This window comes from Spermophilus citellus (assembly GCF_964194105.1).
Source record: "Spermophilus citellus genome assembly, chromosome: 10".
NCBI classification, from domain to species: Eukaryota; Metazoa; Chordata; class Mammalia; order Rodentia; family Sciuridae; genus Spermophilus; species Spermophilus citellus.
In genome coordinates this window covers 137280260-137298412 of record NC_138197.1, presented here as the reverse complement: position 1 = coordinate 137298412, position 18153 = coordinate 137280260, and the positions used below count along the sequence as shown (strand labels likewise).

At 59.5% G+C, this 18153-nt stretch overlaps 2 protein-coding genes across 6 annotated transcripts; both read left to right on the top strand.

The window, feature by feature from the left end:
* The first annotated feature begins 1538 nt into the window (after window positions 1-1538).
* Window positions 1539-9908, top strand: MAPK12 (mitogen-activated protein kinase 12). Of its 2 annotated transcripts, XM_081310030.1 has the most exons (12): window positions 1539-1788; window positions 1865-1994; window positions 4298-4356; window positions 5835-5946; window positions 6036-6065; window positions 6382-6429; window positions 6826-6940; window positions 7201-7272; window positions 7367-7446; window positions 7518-7596; window positions 7673-7846; window positions 9202-9908. In XM_081310030.1, the coding sequence occupies exons 1-12, from the start codon at window positions 1664-1666 to the stop codon at window positions 9279-9281; spliced, it is 1104 nt and encodes a 367-aa protein (XP_081166156.1). In that variant the 5' UTR covers window positions 1539-1663; the 3' UTR covers window positions 9282-9908. The 2 variants fall into 2 exon arrangements, with proteins under 2 accessions (XP_081166156.1, XP_081166157.1); XM_081310031.1 differs by lacking the exon at window positions 6382-6429.
* Window positions 9909-10547: 639 nt separating this feature from the next.
* On the top strand, window positions 10548-17997 carry HDAC10 (histone deacetylase 10). 4 transcript variants are annotated; one of them, XM_081310022.1, is made up of 19 exons: window positions 10548-12108; window positions 12178-12312; window positions 12512-12608; window positions 12805-12902; window positions 12984-13088; window positions 13223-13291; window positions 13561-13687; window positions 13869-13934; window positions 14160-14219; window positions 14754-14807; window positions 14983-15089; window positions 15158-15225; window positions 15298-15550; window positions 15650-15734; window positions 16245-16336; window positions 16448-16504; window positions 17036-17114; window positions 17286-17468; window positions 17555-17997. In XM_081310022.1, the coding sequence occupies exons 1-19, from the start codon at window positions 12050-12052 to the stop codon at window positions 17816-17818; spliced, it is 2058 nt and encodes a 685-aa protein (XP_081166148.1). In that variant the 5' UTR covers window positions 10548-12049; the 3' UTR covers window positions 17819-17997. The 4 variants fall into 4 exon arrangements, with proteins under 4 accessions (XP_081166148.1, XP_081166147.1, XP_081166149.1 ...); XM_081310021.1 differs by having other exon boundaries at window positions 14754-14843; window positions 17555-17989; XM_081310023.1 differs by lacking the exon at window positions 13869-13934 and having other exon boundaries at window positions 14754-14843; window positions 17555-17991.
* Window positions 17998-18153: the final 156 nt, after the last annotated feature.

Genomic DNA, 18153 nt, shown 5'->3' with positions numbered 1-18153 from the left:
AGGGATAGAGAGGCCTCTTTAACCTAGGGACTCACACCATAGCTGCTGTTATTGCAGCTCACATGTGGGGACACTCTAGGTCTTGGAGGCCTGGTCAGTGTGAGGGATGTCCTGGGGAGAACCTCAGAGGCCAGGCTGTTCCAAATCCAGTGTTTGAGGGTGGAGAAGGGGAGCAGAACTGGGTACGTGACCCCACCTCCACAGCCTAGTTTGCCCCTGGACCCTTGGGTCCCCACAGGGCTAGGAAGGCGATTCCTTCCTAAAGAAGCTGCCTGGAGTGGGTGGGGGTTTCGACTGAGGCAGTCCAGGGCAGGAAGGACACAGGATATAGGCAGTGGTGGTCTGAGTGGCCCTAAGCTGCCCCTGCTTGCTCTTGTCACCAGCTCACGAATTTGCCAGATCACCGGCTGCAGCCCAGGTGTAAAGCTGCTCTGGCCTGGCCTTGCTGAGCTGCTGATTCATGACAGGCAGGCGGGGGGCACAGAGGGCAGAGAGGGGGCCCTGGGGATCCTGTTACCCACCAGTCCAGTGGGCTCCTGGGGTGGACCCCATATTCCCTCTTCAGACCTGGGTCACTGAGCTGTGGGAGGGGTAGGGGCTTTGTCCTCCAGAAGCATCTGGTTCAGCATTGGGCCAGACCCAGAGAGGATACCTACAAGGAGGGGTAGGTTGTAGGCCCAAGCAGGTCCCTTCTTTACCCTGTATGTGGGAACACCTTTACAAGTGACTGAGGCTCAGCCTGCCTTTGAAGGACAAGCTAGGCAGGGGATGGAACAGACAAGGCACAAACCTAGAAAATGCCTGGAGCAGATAACCAGTAAGATAGGTGGGGGAGAGGAGGAGTTGGGGGTGAAAAGGGGGATCTATAGGACCAGCCCCTCTGGCTCCTGCATGGGGAAGCTGGGGGCTGGTGGCCAGGAGTTGAGGATACAACCCGAGAAAGGCAGACACAGAACCCATCCTCCTCCATGTGGAAGGAGGGATGTCTGCAGGTCAAGACTCCTGGGGATGGGTGGGTTAGCTTCTGGGATGAGGCATCCTTGGGGGCACCGCAGGGAGCTGACACTGAGAACCCAGGGTCCAGGGCCCTCAGGGATAGGGGGCAGGGTAGGGGTGGGGCAGGAGTGGAGTCTGGACAGATGGAGAGTGATCCGGGGTGGGGGTGAGGAGCCAGGTGGACTCAGGCTGCCTAGGATGGGCTTAGTGCCCTGGGAAGAGGACAGTAAGGACTGGAGCCCAGAGAGACTCCCGCTAAGACACCAGGGCTGGGAAGTCCCGCGGGGGGGCGGAGGCCGGCCAGGGTGTCAGGTCCGGCCCAAGCCACGGGGCGGCCTCCCTCCCCCTTCCCCCAGCCTCAGGCCCTCCCCCCCGGCGGCCGCCTCGGGTTTCCGGAGGGGCCGGCGAGCGGGCGGGGGCGTCACGTGCGCGGGGCCCCGGGGCCGGTTGGTCCGTGGGCGGGGGAGGGGCCGTGAGCGCCCGCGGGGCGGGGGTCGGCGCCTCGGGAGAGCCCCGGGCGACGGCCTCTGGAGCAGGGCGCGCGCGGAGCGGCCCCAGCGGCGGGCAGCGCGGAGCGGGCCGGGTCGCGCGGTAGCTCCGGGCGACTGCGGGGGCGTCCGCAGAGCCCGGTCCCGTGGAGCCGCGGCGGGGCGGCGCCCGGCCCGCGATGACTTCGCCGCCGCCCGCCCGCAAGGGCTTCTACCGCCAAGAGGTGACCCAGACGGCCTGGGAGGTGCGCGCCGTGTACCAGGACCTGCAGCCCGTGGGCTCGGGGGCCTACGGCGCCGTGTGGTGAGCGCGCGCCGGGCGGCGGCGGGGCGGCGGGGCGGGGCGGCCCGGCCCTCCCGCTAAGCCGTCCGCCCCGCAGCTCGGCCGTGGACAGTCGCACGGGCACCAAGGTGGCCATCAAGAAGCTGTACCGGCCCTTCCAGTCAGAGCTCTTCGCCAAGCGCGCCTACCGCGAGCTGCGCCTCCTGAAGCACATGCGCCACGAGAACGTGAGTCGCGCGCGGGGCCGGCCCCCCCGCCAGCCCTGCCCCCGCGTCAGTCTCCCCCGGGCGGACCAGACCCTCTGACCCAGGACGGGCGGTCGGAGCAGCGCAGTGGGGACACAGCCCCGCCACTTCCTGTGGGTCACGACTCCCCCCAAGCCCAGTCCCTCCTCAACTCCTCAACTTGGTCCCGGGGCCACATCTGGCTCCTCAGCTCAGGCCCTGGCCAGGGCAGGGCGACTTGCTCCAGCCTGGGGCTTCCTCCAGGTCTCACTCCAAAGCCTACCTCCAGGGTGGTGGGAGGAGGGTTCTCCTGGAGGAGGCACTTCCCCTCTTCCCCACGGCAGGTGGCTTCTCCAGCCACTAGCTCTTCTCCTGTCCACTTTGGAGCCTTCTACTCCCGGGGCGTGGGGGGGGGGTGCTGGGAATGCAAGGCAGGCAGAGTGCTGGGGTCAGGCACTGTGGCTGTCACCTGCGAGCAGTGCAGACTCTGGATGAGGGGTTTAGGGAGCTGACGTTTTGTTGGGGGTATAATTGGGTCGCCAATGGAGAAAGCCATCTTATTTCCAGCCTTGCCCATGGGACACCACACATGGTTGCCCCTGGGCTTCTCACATGGTCATTGTGAGTATAGCCTCTGAGTTCTGTCCCTTCCACCCCAGTCTGGACACCCACACCTTGGCTCCTGACGGATGTTCTGGCCCCTTCTGGGTCACCAGAGCCACCAGCCCCCTGGGAACATGAGGTCCCTGTGTCCACCATCAAACTGACCCCTTGATTCCTGGCCAATGCCACTTGACCCCTCTGGTGGGTTCTTTATTTTTCCTGGCTCCCTGTGTCCTTTCCAGCCTTGGGCTTGGTTGGCTCCCTTTCTGTGTTCAGTCCACTTGGGGTACCCTTCCACCCCCCAATCACACTTGGGCCTCATCCCACAAGTTCAGCCACCTCCATCTTTGGTTTCATCCAGCCTCCCACTTCTACCCACTCCCACCCAGGGACCTATCCATGTCCTCTGTTTAACCAAGGGCTCTGGGCCTCCTCCTCAGTCACCTCCCACCTCTGACCCAGTCTGTGCTGGCGTCACTCTGCCATGCTCCTGAGTGCCCACAGCTGGGCATTGCTGCATCCAGAATGTCCTGAACACAAGCTGGGAGGTTCTGCCGATTGTGATCTACCTTCCCATGAGGAGACTGAGGCTCGGAGAGGCTGGGTGCTCCACTCAGTGGGGACAGGGAGCTGCCACAGACCCTAGTGCTGCCCCCTGTTCCCCCCTTAGCCATTTCAGGCTTTCTCTTCTCAAACCCTGGCCCCTTGCTCTGGGCCATAGTCCACACTACAGAGGTCAGATGGACACTGTTCCTCTTCTTTCTAGAGCTCTTCCAGTGCTCCTGGTCCCCAGTTCTCGGGTCATGTCTGCTGCTCCATCTGCCCACCAGGCCCTTGGCTTCACCCATCCATGTTTCTGCCCATGGGTCTGGCTTTAAGTGCTGTGGTCACCCAGTTGCCTTTCCATTTTGGTTCCACTGTTTCTGTGTTCCACTCTGTTCCTACACTGCAGCCAGAAGGTCATGTTCAGCATCACACCTGGGTTTCAACCCTTCTAAAGTGGCTCTTCAGATCAAATTCATCCTTCCTCTGGTGTGTGTGTGAGGTCCTGCTGGGCTTCCTCCGGCCTCTCCTCCATTCTCCCCTGGCCTGGGCCTCAGCCACCTGGCCTCCCCTCTGTTACTCAAATCCTAGAGTGTTCTCCCTCCTGTCTTGGCCACCATGTGCCTGGCCTCTACTGGCACATCCACCTGCCCCTCAGGCTGCTGACATATGCAGTCCTCCTTCAGGAGGGCTTCGTGGGCCTCTAAAGACCCCATTACCCCCAAGTGCTGGAACTGCCATTGTCACGTTGCCTGTCTGCTGTTTATCTGCAGGAACCAGGTCTGCCACTTAGTCTCGACAGCAGAGGCATGAACCCAGGAAGGAGCTACCTGATGTTCCCACCCTGGTCCTGGGTCTACTTGGCTGGGGAGAGGGACAGGGAGGGAGGGCCAAGAGCTGGTGCCCGAGGACTGCTTGGATCCAGCCCAGACTTAGGACTGCCTCTCTCCCAGAGAATCCCGGCTGTCACCACCCAAAAATAGCCTGTGTCTGTGGGCAAGTATACCAGTGCTTGGCCACACTGCCAGTGGGCACAGTACAAGGAGACAAGGACAGCTGCAGGGGGGGCTTCCTGCCTTAGTGCAGTGCTACCTGCGGTGTGTCCCAAAACCCTGCATCCTCTGTATGTCCTTGACACCACCCGGCCCTCTGCCCTGCAGGTGATTGGGCTGCTGGATGTGTTCACTCCTGATGAGACCCTGGATGACTTCACAGACTTGTGAGTACTGACCTGGGCTGGCCAGGGGTGGGAGGGGGACAGGTGGCTCCTGGGTGCTGGCTTCATGTTTTGGGTGGTCTTGGGGGGGCCTTCTCCCCATAGCATGAATGGGGGTCCAGGGGCACATAGCCCATCCCCCACTCACATCACAGCCTACTGCACACCTTCCCGTGTTCTTGGGACCCACCGACACTGGCAGGCCTGGGAAGAGCTGGGGCTTCCTCTTCCCTCCAGCCTGGCGCCTGGGCCCTTCATGTTGGAGGTGTGAACCCTGGACCCAGTGTTTGTGAACAAGCAGGTCCCGTGCTTCAGACTCTGGCACCTGGTGTGTGCCTCGAAACCAGAGCTGCTGACCTTTGTTGGCAGATGGGTCAGAGGCGGCGAAAGTACCCACCCTGTCTCTGCCCTGCTGAGCTTGCCCTGCAGCTGGCCAGCCCACGCTGGCATTGCTGTGGGCCGAGGTCACAGTAGGTCTGGGAAGGGCTGGAGAGGGCAGCAGGCTACTTGTTGCTTGTCAGAGGTCAAGGCCCCCACTGGTCCAGTGTTCTCTGGAGGGTGCTGATGTCATGTTCCCTCTACCTGCCTGTCATCTCTCTGGCCCAGATGTCTGAGGTCCCCACCTCGGCCCCAGACTCCCTCCTCCCCTGCCTGTAAGGCCTTGTGTCTAGTGGCCTTCAAGGCCCAACCCTAGCCCTTGCCTAGCAGGCAGCACTCTTCAGATGGAAGTCCAAAATCCCTATCACAGCTGGGTACAGTGGCATGAGCCTGTGATCTCAGTTTATCCAGAGGCTGACGCAGAAGGATCATAAGTTCGAGGCCAGCCTTGGCATTACAGCAAAACCCTGTCTCCAAAAAAACAAAACAGCCAAGTCATGGTGGTGCATGCTATAATCCCAGCAACTCAGGAGCCTGAGGCAGGAGGATCACAAGTTCAAAGCCAGTCTCAGCAATTTAACAAGACCCCTCAGCAACTTAATGAGTTCTTGTCTCAAAATAAAAAAACTAAATAGGCTGGGGATGTGGCTCAGTGGTTAAATACCCCTGCATTCAATCCCTGGTACCAACGAAATGAACAAACAAAAAAAGCAGGACTTCTGCTCAGTGGCAGAGCCCTTGTCTAGCAGGGGTGAGGCCACGGGTTTAATAACGACAAAACCCCAAGGAGCGATTCCTTCCCCACCAGACATTCCAGGCAGGGTAGGTGGGAGGGAGGGTGGGAATGTGCTGGAAAAGATGAGGCCATTGCTCACTGACTGGTGGGGGTCACTGACCAATGATGAGTGAGGCTTGGTATGGCAGGGGCATTGAGTGGACTGGGAGGGCAGCAGGACCCTGAGATCCAGTGAGGACTGGGTGCTACAGGGTACCCCTTGAGGAGTACCTGCTGGGGCAGGGTCTTCTAGGGTTTGAGCCTGGGCCCAGCCCAGATCCTGAGGCTGGCCCTGCCTGCTGACTGTACTGGGGTGTCCCTTCTGCAGCTACCTTGTGATGCCATTCATGGGCACTGACCTGGGCAAACTCATGAAGCACGAGACCCTGAGTGAGGATCGAGTCCAGTTCCTGGCGTATCAGATGCTGAAGGGGCTGAGGGTGAGGCCTGCAGGGTGGCTGCAGGGAGGTGGGTGGAATAGGGCATGGTGGCACGGAGGGCCTGTGAGCTGATCCCCTCTTTCCCACAGTATATCCATGCTGCTGGTGTCATCCACAGGGTGAGTCCTGGCAGGGGTGGGAGGCCACCTGACTGCCCCTCCCTGGTTGTGTGGGCACAAGAGGGGTTTTATCCCGGACTCGGTTCTTACCTGTCAGGTGGGTACAGTGTGGTCTGATGTGGAGGTGCACACAACACCCCAGGCACAGCCTGTCAGAAGTCTGCCCTGGGGCCCCGTCCCTCTACTCTTCCTTGAAGGTCTTTGGGGGCCAGGGGCCAAGCCTCGCCTGGTGGCCCTAGTTGAGGTGCTGCCCAGGCCCTTGGATGGTACATGCTCTGGCAGGCAGGACACAGTGGCCACCTTTTCTCTGCCCCAGGACCTGAAGCCTGGCAACCTGGCTGTGAACGAGGACTGTGAGCTGAAGGTTTGCTGGGCAGGGTGCAGGGCTCCTTCTCCATCTGCCCAGCCGCCTACATACCCTCAGACCCAGGCAGGAGCCAAGCAGTGGGGGCCACAGACACTTGGTGGGGAGGCACTGAGCACGCTTCATCCTTACTTAGGTGAAGGGCAGGTGTCCCCAGTCTGATGTCTGACCCAGGGCAGGGCTGTGAAGGCCCTCCACAGGTCAACAGGGTGACCCCTGCTCCTGAGGTGGGTTAGGCTGGGTGCATTAGCCACCAGGAGGCACCTTGGGGTCCAAGGCTAAGTGGCAGAGTCCCAGGATGGAGGCTTCGAGTCCTGCTCCCTTAGGGTCTCCGGGGCAACAGTGGCCTGTCCACTTCTCAGGGGTTCCCTCAGCCCCACCCCAATTCTTCCTCAGATCCTGGACTTTGGTCTGGCCAGGCAAGCAGACAGTGAGATGACAGGGTATGTGGTGACCCGGTGGTACCGGGCACCTGAGGTCATCTTGAATTGGATGCGCTACACACAGACAGGTGAGAGGCCTCCCTTCATGCCTGGAGACCCATGCTGCATCTACCTCCCACCTGGTTCTTCACGGGGAGCCCCATGGCCACTGCTCCCCAGGAGGCTGTGGGCAGGGTGAACCTGCCTGGCCTGAGTGTACATGCCCTCCCTTGCTCCATGTCTGTGTTCTCCTCCTACCTTCCCCTGTGTCTGTGTTCCTATGCCCCCTGCCCCTCGTGTGCCTGTTCGTCCCCCTGCCTTTGGGGCACTGACAGAGCTTCTGTCTCAGTGGACATCTGGTCGGTGGGCTGCATCATGGCGGAGATGATTACAGGGAAGATACTGTTTAAGGGCAATGACCGTATCCTCCCTAGTGGGCATCATGAAGCTGGGGAGGTGGGTGGTGGTATGGGTCCTGCCCTCTGGCCGGTGCTGTGCTCCTGACCTCCATGCAGACCTGGACCAGCTGAAGGAGATCATGAAGGTGACAGGAACACCTCCTGCTGAGTTTGTGCAGAAGCTGCAGAGTGCGGAGGTTGGTAGGGAGTGGGCAGGCCAGCTGGACCTGGGCCTGGGAGCTGGCCCCTCACCATTCTTCCTATATAGGCTAAGAACTACATGAAGGGCCTCCCTGAGCTGGAGAAGAAGGATTTTGCCTCTGTCCTGACCCATGCAAGCCCTCTGGGTAGGTCTGAGTTGGGTGGGGGTCCTGGGTGCTGGGGCACAAAGCAACCTGGTGGGCCTGATGCCTCCTCCCCCAGCTGTGGATCTCCTGGAGAAGATGCTGGTGCTGGATGCAGAGCAGCGGGTGACGGCGGCTGAGGCACTGGCCCACCCATACTTTGAGTCCCTGCACGACACAGAGGACGAACCCAAGGCCCAGAAGTATGACGATTCCTTTGATGATGTGGACCGCACCCTGGATGAGTGGAAGCGTGAGTGGGGCTCCCCATGGGGCCCGTGTTGGGCCCTTGTGTGCCCTGGGCCCCTAACCTATGTTCTTGGGTGGCAGGTCAAGTGAGGAAGAGGACAGGAGATCAGAGGGCAGCATGGGCTGTAGGACTTGTTCAGGGTGACCTCTGGCTAGGGCGGAAGGCTGTGAGGAGGGGTGTTCCTGGCAGAGGCTCCACACAAAGATTGGCACAGGATGTATCCCAGGAGCTATGCAGAGCAGGTCTGAGCTCAGGGCAGCAGTGCCCACTGGCCTCTCCCAGCCCCCAAGCCTGCTAGCTCAGCCTCCCTCATTGGGCTACCTAGCCTCTCCCAAGTCTAGGCCAGAGATCCTGCCAATTGGAGCCCCTCCACATCCATCTGCTTGTCCTCAGGCCTCTCCGCTCATAACTCTTGAAATGGTTCTCACCTCTTCTTGCTGGTTTCAGGACCCCTCTCACCTGGGCAACTGCACACTTTTCATATCCTGCCTACAGGCCCCAGGGCCAAAGCCCACACCTCTCCAAGGCTGTGCTCAGCACCGGCAGCTACGTGCTGACTGTCCCCTGACACAGAGGGCCCTCCCTTCATTTTTTTTTTTTAGTTGTAGATGACACAATGCCTTTATTTTATTATTTATTGATTGATTTTATGTGGTGCTGAGAATTGAACCCAGTGCCTCATATGTGCTAAGCAGGTGCTAGACCACTCAGCCCCAGCCCCAGCCTGCTCCCTTCATCTTTGAGGGCTGACCTCAGGCTGACCTCAGGGAATCTTCCCCAGTCCCCTGCCTGCCCCTGGAAGGCTGTTCTGCAGATGCAGCCTGGGGGACAGAAATGTCTGATGCCAGGCACCAAGGTGTGCGACCGAGTGCCAAGCTTCATCCTATTGATCTCCTCGACCTGGGGCTTTGGTCCTGCAATCTGGGGTGGAGGGGCTGGACAGGCTGGGGTTTCCAGGTCACAGTCCTTAGGGATGCAGTGTTCCTCTGTGCCTCAGCAGGAGCTCCACCCTTCTGCTCTCATGTGCTTATGAAAAGTTTCTGGTGCTAAACAAGATAACATGAAAACCATAGACCTCAGGATCCTCTCTGTGGTTTCCGCCCACATACACTGTGGCTAGGAGCTTTTGCTTTTACAAGAGGCCACGGAGGACACGTGGCCCAGCCCCTGGGAGGGAACACGAACTCCCATCACCTCCTGTTTCCCTGGGACGGCCGGCTTTATAGCAGTTCTCATGCAGACTTTCCCTAGGTGGGCTGGCCTAGTTAGGATAAGAAGAAAGCCCCATGAGGTTCTGGCCTCTGTCCTCCAGTGAGAGCAGAGGCTGACTGTCTGCTCTGTCTCTTGTCCCTCTGCAGGTGTCACTTATAAAGAAGTGCTAAGCTTCAAGCCTCCCAGGCAGCTGGGTGCTAGGGTTCCCAAGGAGACGGCCCTGTGAAGACCCCTGGGTGACATAGGAATATGCTAAGAACTCTGGCTGGGAGCCTCATGCCTTAGCCTCCCTTCACTGGGAGGGATCCTGATTATCACTGTGGCCTTGCCTGGAACTTACATCCTAGGGCAGCTGCTTGGAGAGGCCGAGTAGACCCCCTCTGTGAGTGGACTCCCTCTTTTCCCAAGTCTGTATCCCTGCTCTTAGGTGCTCCCAGAGCATCTTGACCTTAGGTGACCCTGGAGCATCCTCGCTGTCTGCACAGTACCTCTACCTATCCTGGAATGGAACACGAACTCCCATCACCTCCTGTTTCCCTGGGACAGTGGGCTTTATAGCTGGCCTTGGGCCTTGGGCTCTGGAGCAGTGGTCCCTTCCAACAGGGCGCAGCAAAAAGCTCAGAGATGTTATGGCTCAGGGTCAAGTGCTGGCCTCTGAGCCCTGCCTGCTCTGGACTGTGCAGAGGTCAGCTCAAGAAAAGGAGAGGAAGGGCAGTGGGCTTTGACCCAGGGACATCATCTCTCCTGGGGGTGCTCATCATGGATTTTCCTGCCAACCCAACCTGGAGTGTGAACCAGACATTTGGTGTGCCCATCTGGCCAGAAGGAAATAAACCCTTTTGTAGACCTTCCACTCTGGCTGTGTGGCCTGATGCCTGAGCCCATCCTCAGACTTCTGAACTCCTGCCCTGCATACAGAAAGGCATCCTGAGCTCAACCCTCCAGCCTGGGGGGGTCCAAGCACCCTGCCTCCCCACAGATTACATCACTGGTGTCCACCTTCTTAGCCCTGTATCAAAACAGAAAGCCCCACATTAGGGCTTGGCCCCCTCCATTCTTGTGGGGTGACCTTACTCTTTTTTTTTTTTTTTTAAAGAATGTGTCTATGACAAGGAAGCACAGCTTTCTTTTTCTTTTTTTTTTTTTAAAGAGAGAGAGAGATTTTTTTTTTTAATATTTATTTTTTAGTTCTCGGCGGACACAACATCTTTGTTGGTATGTGGTGCTGAGGATCGAACCCGGGCCGCACGCATGCCAGGCGAGCGCGCTACCACTTGAGCCACATCCCCAGCCCAACTCGACTCTTTATTCAGGCTTAAATTCTGAGCCAGTTGGGGCAGGGCTGATGCAGGATCAGCCAATGGGAAGGATATCAGGGCCTCACCAGGGTCTCAGACCCTGCTGAATCACCTTCACCCTCCAAGACTGAGGCTCCTGGGAGGAGGGGGTGTGCCTGCCAACTGAGGCACCTCTGGTCTCCGAGGTGCTCCCTTTCCCTTTGACAGTCTCTTGCTCCTCCCTTGGCCACACCCAGGGGGCATCCCCGAGCACATGCTGCCCTCTGTCGGCCATTCTCCTAGGATAGGCCTCAAGATCAGAGGCCACACTGGGCTCCTGAGATTGTTCTTGCTCCTCTACACTGTCCCTCCTGTAGAAGTATCCAAACCAGGGTGTATGTGGAGTGGACCGTGGAGGGCCCGGTGTTCCTCTCCCACTGCTGGAGTTCCTGTGGACAGGTGCACAGTTGGCTCTGGCAGATAGGGTCAGATGAGTTGCCACCAAGGCCACCCGCCTGTTCTGCCCCAGGGCCTTCTCATGCCTTGGGTTCAAACCTGGTCACTCCCTGTGGCTGTGGCATTGCGGAGACCTGCAGGAGGCACCTGTTCCCAGGTGACCAGTCGGTGTTCACCCCTGGCTGTGGTGCTGGTCCTAGGGAGGGCTGGAGGTGCCAGTCAGGTGGCCCAGGGCCTGGATGAGCTCTCCAGGTGTGGCAGGGTGGGCCTGGCACCACCCATTTCTGACTGCCCCAAGACCCTTTCCCCAGGGCCCCTGGATTTTGCGTGTGGCTCTGAGTCTCACACCTTTTGGTCATCTTGCTCGGGGGCTGCACCTGCGGCTCCTTTTATCCTTGCCCGTCCTGCTTCCCGGCCGGTAGCCTCCTGCCCTGCCTGACCCGACACTGCTGCAGCCCCTGTCCGGTCCTGTCTGGGCCTCAGCCCAGACCCTACGACTTTCCACTCATGGTCTCGGGGTCTTCCTGAAGCCTAGGTCAGATTCTGGCAGTTCCTTCTTGAAGCTTGCGGTGGGGCTGCGCGTTGATGCCGCCCAGGACCAGCTGAGTCGGGTCCTTGCCTCCCCCTTTGAGCCCACGGACCCTTGGCCACACCGACTCTTCCCTGAGCCCTGGCCAGGTGCCGGGAGCCGCACTGGACTCAGCGGGCCGCTAACACGTCTGACCCTGTGTCCTTGGCGCTCGGGGTGGGTTCCGGGGACATTTGAGGCAGAAGACAGACGGATGGGCGGGGCTTCAATGACAGTCCTCAGGAGGGTCTGGGGACTATTCTCTCTCCTCTCACCCTACACCCCTCCCATCACCAGAAGGGCTTGGGGGCGGGGACCCTCCCCAGGCTCCCAGCGGTGGGAGAAGGTGGCTCTAGAGCCTGAGAGCCGCCGAGCCTCGGGGCGAGGCCGAGAAGTCTCGGCCGCCGGGTCCCTTGGGGGCGGGGCTTGCGGGGGCGGGTCCGGGACTCGGAAGCCGGAAGTCAGGCCCTGGGGTCCCCGCTGAACCCTGGCCTCGCTCCCTCGGGCGCCGGGGTTCTCGGTGCCTGGCCTGTGTGTTCATGCCCAGACTCGGTGCCCGCTGCCGAACTTGGTCTCAGGAGGGTTCCAGGCGTTGGGCTGTTCCCAGTTTGCAAGTTGGGGACCTACAGTGCGGTCACCAGCCAGAGGAGGGCGTGCCACATCAGAGTGTTCCACAGTGACTACAGTCTAGCCATGGGGACCGCACTCGTGTACCATGAGGATATGATGGTCAGCCGGCTGCTCTGGGACGAGTAAGTGTGAGCTGGCGGAGGTGGGTACAGGGAGGGGACTCTGGACACTGAGCTCCCAGTGTACTTCAGCCCCGAGTGCAGGATCGAGTGTCCGGAGCGCTTGGCTGCAGCCTTGGACGGCCTTCGGCAGTGCGGCCTGGAGCAGAGGTGCCTGCGCTTAGTAGCCCGCGAGGCCTCGGAGGAGGAGCTGGGCCTGGTGCACAGGTCAGAGGAGAGCCCACCTAGAGAGCTGGGCTAGCCCCAGCCTTCAGGGCCTCCCAGAGGGAGCCTGTTCCCCATGTGCCTCACCTTCACCTTCCAGTGGAGGTGCTGCTCAAAGGCTTGAGGGAGCTTGGGAGGGACTCCCTGTGGCCCCACCCCACTCCCCTGCTGGTGACCTGCCTCCCTGACTGGCCATCTGCAGCCCTGAATATGTGGCCCTGGTGCAGACGACTCAGGCCCTGAGCAAGGAGGAGCTCCAGGTACTGTCTGGACAGTACGATGCCGTCTACTTCCACCCGGTGCGTCCCCCTGTACAACACCCACCCACCTAGATCTAACACACCCATCGACTATGTGTGTTCACACCTGTGGCTGCCACCTGCCAGCACCCCCTTGTTCCTGCTCACTGCTGGCACCCTGGGCCTGCCTGGTCCTTTCTGTTCAGCAGCATGCTCTGCAAAGGCAGGGGGCTGATCTGTATTCCTGCCCCCATAGAGTACCTTTCACTGTGCCCGGCTAGCTGCCGGGGCTGCCCTTCAGCTGGTGGATGCTGTGCTGACAGGAGCCGCACACAATGGGCTGGCCTTAGTGAGGTGAGAGCTGCTCCCCTCACCTGGCTATTCCCTTTGGCTGGCTCCATGAGAGGACAGAATGACCCCACTCTCACCCTCCAGGCCTCCTGGGCACCATAGCCAAAGGGCAGCTGCCAATGGGTTTTGTGTGTTCAACAATGTGGCAATAGCAGCTGAACATGCCAAGCGGAAACACGGGCTGCACAGGTGGGTGCCGAGCTGTGCAGGGTGGAGCAGGTGGCAGAAAGTCCCTACCCATTCCCTTCCCAACCCTGGCTGGGCTTCTGGCCTGGAGGTGGGAGGCCCTGCCCTGTAGTGACCCCAGCGTTGTCTGATTTCAGGATCCTCATTGTTGACTGGGATGTCCACCATGGCCAGGGTATTCAGTATATATTTGAAGATGATCCCAGGTGAGCCGTAGGTGGGGACATGACACTTTCTTGCAGCCCCATTTATGTATTTATTTAAATACTGGGGATGGAACGCAGGGCCTTGCACATGCTAAGCATTCTACAGCTGAGCTACACCCCAGCCTGCAACCCCACTTTTCAGGGAGTGCACAGACTGACTTGGGAAAATCCAAGGGGGAGACTTGGCCATGTGTGCAGGGGTCAGTGTTCTTTAAGGAGCTGTGGAGCTCCCAAGCGTCCTGACTTCTGACCCTGCACACTGTCTGCAGTGTCCTTTACTTCTCCTGGCACCGCTATGAACATGGGCACTTCTGGCCCTTTCTGCAAGAATCCAACGTAGATGCAGTAGGGAGGGGGCAGGGGCGAGGCTTCACTGTCAACCTGCCCTGGAACCAGGTACCTGCCCTTGACCCCCAGAACTTGCTCCCAGCCCACCTCCCAGTCTGCACCTCTCCCCTGCCCCACAGCTCTGGGCCGTCTTGCCATACTTTCTACAGCCTGGGATCCAGCGGGTAAGACCCTGAAGTCCCCATTGGCAGGGCTGCCCACTGACACCTCTTCCCTGCACCCGAGGCAGGTGGGGATGGGAAACGCTGACTACCTGGCTGCCTTCCTGCACACGTTGCTCCCACTGGCCTTCGAGGTGACTTTTCGGTGGGGGCTCTCTAGGGCAGATGACCCATGCCTGCTCATAGTTCCACCACAGAGGAAGAGGGTTGTCAACCACTTCACCTGTGTAGGAGCAGATCCCTGGTGGGTAGGGAGGGTCTCTGAGGAGGGCTGACATGAACAGTGGGCCAGGCAGCTCATGGAGGCTTCCCTGGCTCCAGCCGCTTTCTTTCTCTTCCTCACCTGATTTTGCCTGCAGTTTGACCCTGAGTTGGTGCTGGTCTCAGCAGGATTTGACTCAGCCATTGGGGACCCTGAGGTGAGGGCCTGGTCTGGCTGAGGAGGGCCTCTGGGGTCCTGGACTCAGGCCCCCATCATATCTACCACGCGGCCTGCGCAGTGGTTTCATTAATGAGGTTCTGGCATTAAGTTAGTTAGAAGAGATCAAAATAAAACACACAGACAGTACCTTATTTTATATTGCTAGGTCCGAGACGGCTCGCCTCCCTGGTCCCCGCCTCCAGCCGCCCAGCAGGGCAGCGAGGATTACTCTGGGCTAGCAGGAGAGAGAGAGAGCGAACACGCCGGGGAGTAGCCTTTTATTTGGGGGGACAAGAGATTTAGGGGAGAATTCCATCCAATGAAGGTTGAGGGGGGGCTGTACTCCAAGGTCAGGGTCAGTGATTGGGTCTCCAGGGTCAGTGGTTACGCACACCCCCACACGGATGGGCTCTCTCATCAGGAAAGGGTCGGGATAACTCCGACACAGCCAGAGTGCCTCAGGCCCTTAACGGGAGTCACCCAATCACGTGTCAGAATGGCTCCCCACAATCATACATGGCTCTGGTTCCAGGGGCAGATGCGGGCCACACCAGAGTGCTTCGCCCACCTCACACAGCTGCTGCAGGTGCTGGCCAATGGCCGGGTTTGTGCCGTGCTAGAGGTAACTGGGGGCAGCTGGGAGGATGCCTCATACTCAGGAGTATGGGAACCAGGTCAAGACACAATCTTGTGGGGCACCTGTCTGGGAGAGCTACCCACCCCAGTGACACCCTTCTTCTATCCTGTCTCCTCCCTCCCAGGGTGGCTACCACCTGGAGTCCCTGGCCAAGTCAGTGTGCATGATGGTACAGGCACTGCTGGGTGACCCTGTACCCCCGCTGTCCGGGCCTCTGGTGCCATGTCGGAGGTATGAAGGGCTAGAGGGTGGGAGAGGCTAGGTGTGAGTCAGGCCCATGGCCGTGCTTCTCCCCACAGTGCGCTGGAGTCCATCCACAGTGTCCGGATGACCCAGGCCCCCTACTGGATGAGCCTCCAAAAGCAAGGTCAGTGTGGTCTGGGCTGGTGGGTTCACCTCACACTCCTATGCAGTGGCCATGACTCTGAACCTCCTCTAGATGTGGCCACTATGCTGAGTCCTGGTAGCCACTCCCCAGACGGGACACCTGCAACTCTGCTGCCTGGAGAACCCACATGCGAGGCAGCAGCAACTACACTGAACTCTTTTCTGGACCCGCTGCACCTCTGCCCCATACCCCCTATCCGCACGGCCGTTGCCCTGACTGTGCCAGATGCCACCTTGCCCCTGCCCCCTGGTGTGCTCTGTCAGGAGGGCTCAGCACCAAGGGAGGAGACAGAAGCCTGGGCCAGGTGTGCAGGATGGGCCCAGGGAGAGGGCTAAGGACATGCATGTGCATATGACTGATGCACTGTCACTTGGTGTCCATGTGTCCCTCTGGCCTATCACAGACTACACAAGTCTTTAGCCCAGGATGAGGCCCTTGATGCACTTGGGAAGCTCCTGTACCTTTTCGACAGGATCCTGGATGGGCAGGTAGGGTTGCTGAGAGGCTGGGGGGTACCTGGATCTGGGGACTGAGTCTGAGGCATGGCTTGTCCAGAGGAGGCAGTGCAGACACATTACCCTTTGTAGGGATTGTTATCAGAACAGCCCAGGGATGGGGAAATATTTTTGGCAGAGAGGGGAAGTGGACGACTTTTAATTTTTTCCAGCTTTTGGGATTGAACCCAGGGCCTTATACTTGCTAGGTAAGCTCTCTCTCTTTGAGCTACACCCCCCACCCTTTTTATTTTTGAAACAGGGTTTTGCTGTTGTCTAGCTGACCTTGAACTTATGATGATCCTCCTGCCTCATTTTCTTGAGTAGCTAAAAGTATAGGCATTGCAACTATTGGGCTTGAAAGTGTAGTTTCAAGCAACTTGTTTATGGAAATGGACAGATTTTATATGAAGGAGGACTGATGAGAGCTGTATAGGCAGGGACCTAGTTTGGGAGTTGGCTGGGGCTGCACCCATCACTGTTGTCTATTTTTTCTTCCCACAGGTGAGCAGTGGCATCACAGCCACCCCTGCCTCTGCTGCAGAGGCCACCTTGGATGTGGCCATTAGGCGAGCTCTGTGCCACAGAGCCCAGAGGTGAGCTTCACTTGGTTGTGCTGATACCCCAAGGGCAGGGTCCATGTGGTGAGGGCTCTGGGAGTAGACTGGGCAATAGCCACAGCCTGTGCTGGGTGGATTCTTCCTCAGGTTGTTCTGTGTGGCCCTGGGACAGCTGGATTGGCCTCCAGACCTTGCTGATGACAGGTATGGTCCAGATGGCACATCTGTCCAGTTGCACATATGGATGGTCAAGTGGCAGGCGTGCAACTAGGTCCCCTGGGGTGACTGGTGGGCAGGGTACCATGCAGTATAGAATGGGGCCTTCCAGCCAGGTGTGGTAGTGTACATATTCCTTCAATCCCAGCAGCTAGGGAGGTGGAGGCAGTTCAAAGCCAGCCTCAGCAACTTAGTGAGGCCCCAAGCAACTCAGTGAGACCCTGTCTCTAAATAAAATACAAAATAGGACTGGAGATGTGTCTCAGTGGTTGAGTGCCCCTGAGTTCAATCCTTCTTATAAAACAAAACAAAACAAACAAACAAACAAAAACCAGAAAGAATGGAGCCTTCCAGAGCTAGTCTGGGAAGGCAGTCTGTGGGGCAATGCGAGGCCAGGAGAGTTGGCAGTTACAGAGCCCCTGCTCCACTCCTCCCAGAGCTCCCCTCTGCTGTCTGGGCTTAGGAGAGCTGAGCAGGGTCTCACACATATGCACCTGTCCATGGTGCTCTCTCTGGAAGGAGGATTCTGTGGCTGAACATTGGGGGCAAGGAGGCAGTTGCCTCATCCATGTTTCACATCTCGACACCACTGCCAAGGGTGAGTGGTTCTGTGGTGGTGGGCAGCCCTGTCAGGAGAGTCAACAGGCCCCTGGCCCTTCTTGGCTTCATACTCACACTCTGGGGACTCTGAGTTTGTGAGGTGGGATGGCAGAAGCCAGCAGGAGTGACCCCTAGAATGGGGGTTGGGGTTTTGCTGCTTTCCCCACAGACGACTGGAGGGTTCCTGAGCTGCATCTTGGGTCTGGTGCTGCCCTTGGCCTATGGCTTTCAGCCTGACCTGGTGCTGGTGGCACTGGGGCCTGCCCATGGCCTGCAGAACCCCCAGGCTGCTCTCCTGGCTGCAATGCTTCGTGGGCCAGCAGGGGGCCGAGTCCTGGCCCTCATTGGGGAGGTAAGCTGGGCTTGGTGGAAACGCTGAGGTAGAAGGTGCCTGGAGAGAAACCAGTGGCTCACTGCCCCATATCTGGCCCGGTCCAGGGATCCACACCCCAGCTGGCAAGCACGCTGGCCCGCGTGCTGCACGGAGAGGCACCTCCCAACCTAGGCCCTTTCTTGATGGCCTCTCCAGAGGATATCCAGGCCCTGCTGCACCTGAGAGCGCAGCTGGAGCCCCGGTGGAAGATGCTGCAGGTGGCCGATGAGGCCCTGGGCAGCGGTGGCTCTGAACCAGCTGCGCAGAGCCAGCCGACTGAGCGCCCCTTCCCAGCCGCCCCATCTGGGCCGCCCTTCTGGGTGGCTTGAAATCGGCCGAGACGGGCCACTCACCCGGGAAGCACCGCGCGCGCCGGCCCCGAGAGCCGGAAGCTGGCGTTCCCCACGGCCGGCCTGAGGCCTCGTGCGGCCGCCCGCGCTCCCTCTCCCCTAGTAAACGGTTAAAGGAAGTCCGGCTCCGCTCCTTTATCGAACCCCCGGGCGCTGTCTGTCCCGCGACACGGCCGCACACAGGAGCGCGCGGAGCGCTCAGGGCTCGGGCTGGGGGGCAGGGGACCGCCCGTGACGCAAGCCGGCGCGCCCGCGCTCTCGGCCGGCGCGTGGTTGTGACGTCGCAGCGGCGGGCGCGTGGCTGTGACGTCGTA